Source organism: Coturnix japonica, linkage group LGE64 (assembly GCF_001577835.2).
Source record: "Coturnix japonica isolate 7356 linkage group LGE64, Coturnix japonica 2.1, whole genome shotgun sequence".
Lineage (NCBI taxonomy): Eukaryota > Metazoa > Chordata > Aves > Galliformes > Phasianidae > Coturnix > Coturnix japonica.
The window spans coordinates 46,492-48,928 of record NC_029545.1 but is presented as its reverse complement, the minus strand read 5'-3'; the positions used below and the strand labels follow the sequence as shown (position 1 = coordinate 48,928).

General features: G+C 52.8%; 1 protein-coding gene across 4 annotated transcripts in view; it reads right to left on the bottom strand.

The window, feature by feature from the left end:
- The window catches only part of LOC107325889 (DELTA-sagatoxin-Srs1a-like), a 4,132-nt gene that overhangs the window by 1,067 nt on the left and 628 nt on the right, over positions 1 to 2,437 (bottom strand). For 2 of the 4 annotated variants that reach the window (XM_015887154.2, XM_015887151.2), the window contains exon 2: positions 1,613 to 2,231. In XM_015887154.2, coding sequence (XP_015742640.1) covers positions 1,805 to 2,231 — 427 coding nt within the window. In that variant the 3' untranslated portion in view covers positions 1,613 to 1,804. Of the gene's footprint in view, positions 1 to 379; positions 677 to 1,612; positions 2,232 to 2,437 lie in introns of those variants that run through there. The other 2 variants (XM_015887152.2, XM_032441129.1) reach the window with 2 other exon arrangements.

Genomic DNA, 2,437 nt, shown 5'->3' with positions numbered 1-2,437 from the left:
AAGGGAAGGGAAGGGAAGGGAAGGGAAGGGAAGGGAAGGGAAGGGAAGGAGAAGAAGTGGAAGGAGGAGGAGAAGCAGGAGGTGGAGGAGAAAGAGAAAGAAAAAGGGAAAGGGAAGGAGAATGAGAAAGAGAATGGGAAGTGGGACGGGAGGGGAGGGGAGGGGAGGGGAAGGAACCGGTGGGGAAGGGAGGAGGGTAGTGGAGGGGCTCCATTCCTTCCCTAAGGAAGAAACTCTGCCAAGGTTTTCATGACACCAGAACCACGACCAGTAGCGGAACCCCATACCACGATGCCACGACGTGATTTCACCTTGTAAGTTGATGATCCCCCCAACCACCATCGTCACCACCCCCACCACCCCCATGTGTCCCCATTACCTGGGGTTACGCAGGGTGATATCCCCTGTGCGGTTGGTGAGTTGGATCTCCACGCTCACTGAGGCCATCCCTGCACCTCCTGCAATGGGATCGACGAATTGGGGCGGAAAAGGCAGTGCAGGAAGGAAGCTCTGCCCAAAAGCAAAGTCCTTCCTTGTCTTGAATGACGTGGAGTGGGGCGTGGGGGAATGGCTGCCCTTTGTTATTTGAGCTTGCAGGGAATGGAAAGTGAAAATGAAGAGAACTGAATGGAGGAGGGGGGAAATAAGGGGAGAAAAATACAGGGAGGGGGTGGAAGGTGGTGGCCCCACACAGCTCCCATCCCCACTGTGTCCACATCCCCACTCTGAACCCATTCCCACTGTATCCCCACGCACACAGTGTCCCCATCCCCATTCCATACCCACTCCTATCCCCATTGTGGCCCCATTCCCACTGTGACCCCAACCCCACTGTGTCCTTATCCCCACTCAGAACCCATTCCCATCCCCATTGTGTCTCCATTCCAGTCCTCATTGTGGCCCCAACTCTACTTTGTCCATCCCCATTCCCATCTCCATCCCCATCCCCATCCCCATCCCCATCTCCATCTCCATCCCCATCCCCATCTCCATCCCCATCCCCATCCACATCCACATCCCCACCCCCATCTCCATCTCCATCTCCATCCCCATCTCCATCTCCTTCTCATGGGGATGGGGATGGAGATGGGTATGGGGAAGGGGGTGGAAATGGGGATGGGATGGAAATGGAGATGGGGATGGGGATGGAAATGAGGATTTATTATAGGGCATTATAATTTATATATATATATAATTATAGGGCAGCATTGCAGGGTTAGGCAAACCTGATTGTAGTACCCCCATCGGTTCCATCTGGATTTGCAATTCAGAGCTACCTTTCCCCATTCCTCCACACAAAACTCAGTGAAGCTCAGACACTCCCCATCCCCATCCCCATCTCCATCCCCATCCCAATCTCCAGCTCCATATTATTCCCATCTCCATCCCTATCCTCATCCCCATCACCATCTCCATCCGCATCCCCATCTCCATCCTTATTCCCACCTCCATCTCCATCTCCATCTCCATCTCCATTCACATCCTCCCCAGGAGGAGGAGAAGAGGAAGAGAAAGAGGAAGGGGAAGAGGAGGGATGAGGAGAGGAGAAGGAGGAAGGCGAGGGGAAGGGATGGAAGGGATGGGCCCCCCAAGACATGGTCATGCTCTCCTCTTATGTTTATCTGAGTTGCATTTTATTGCTATGATTTGCTGCCATTGCCTTTTGAGGGCAGCCCTCTTTGCTCAGCATCTACTGGAATTGGGGGCCATTCCTTCCTTCCTTCTTCTCCAATCTTCTCTTTTCCTTTTGGTCAATGGACGTAAAGACAAGGGGTTATTTTGCCTCTGAATATGGAGGAGAGATTTACTGGTTCTCTACAACTACTTTAATGATAGAGTTTACAGCAGTGGACATGGTGGCCGTGACCTTTGTGCCACCAGCAGAGACAATCAATGTCTCCTGTGTATCACTGAGCTTGGTGAACTGGAACATGTCCCTGTTGTTGGGATTGGCAGGTAAACGTCCATACATCCTATTATAGACGTCTTGCAGTTGGCCAACGTGGGCTTTCTCTGGGGAGATCTCCGCAGCAAACTCAATGCTGTACAAGTTGTAGTCGAAAGGGTTGGAGAAGAGGATGGCCAAGGTGAAGGTTTCTGCTTCATAGACCAGGACGCCAACGCTGCCCCTGAAACTGCCTGTGGTTTTGTTGAAGGTGCAGCATCCCGTGTGTCCTGGTAGGATGATGGGGTTGGGAGGAACTAAGCTGAATCCGCTATAGCAGTAGGACCTGGGGGGAGAGGAGAAGTGAGGGGAGGGGAGGGAGAGGAGGAGGAGAAGAAGGGGAAAAAGAAGAGGAAGGAGAAGGAGACGGAGGAGAACGAGGAGGAGAAGGAGGAGAAGGAGAAGGAGAAGGAGAAGGAGAAGGAGAAGGAGAAGGAGAAGGAGAAAGAAGGGGGAAGGGAAGGGAAGGGAAGGGAAGGGAAGGGAAGGGAA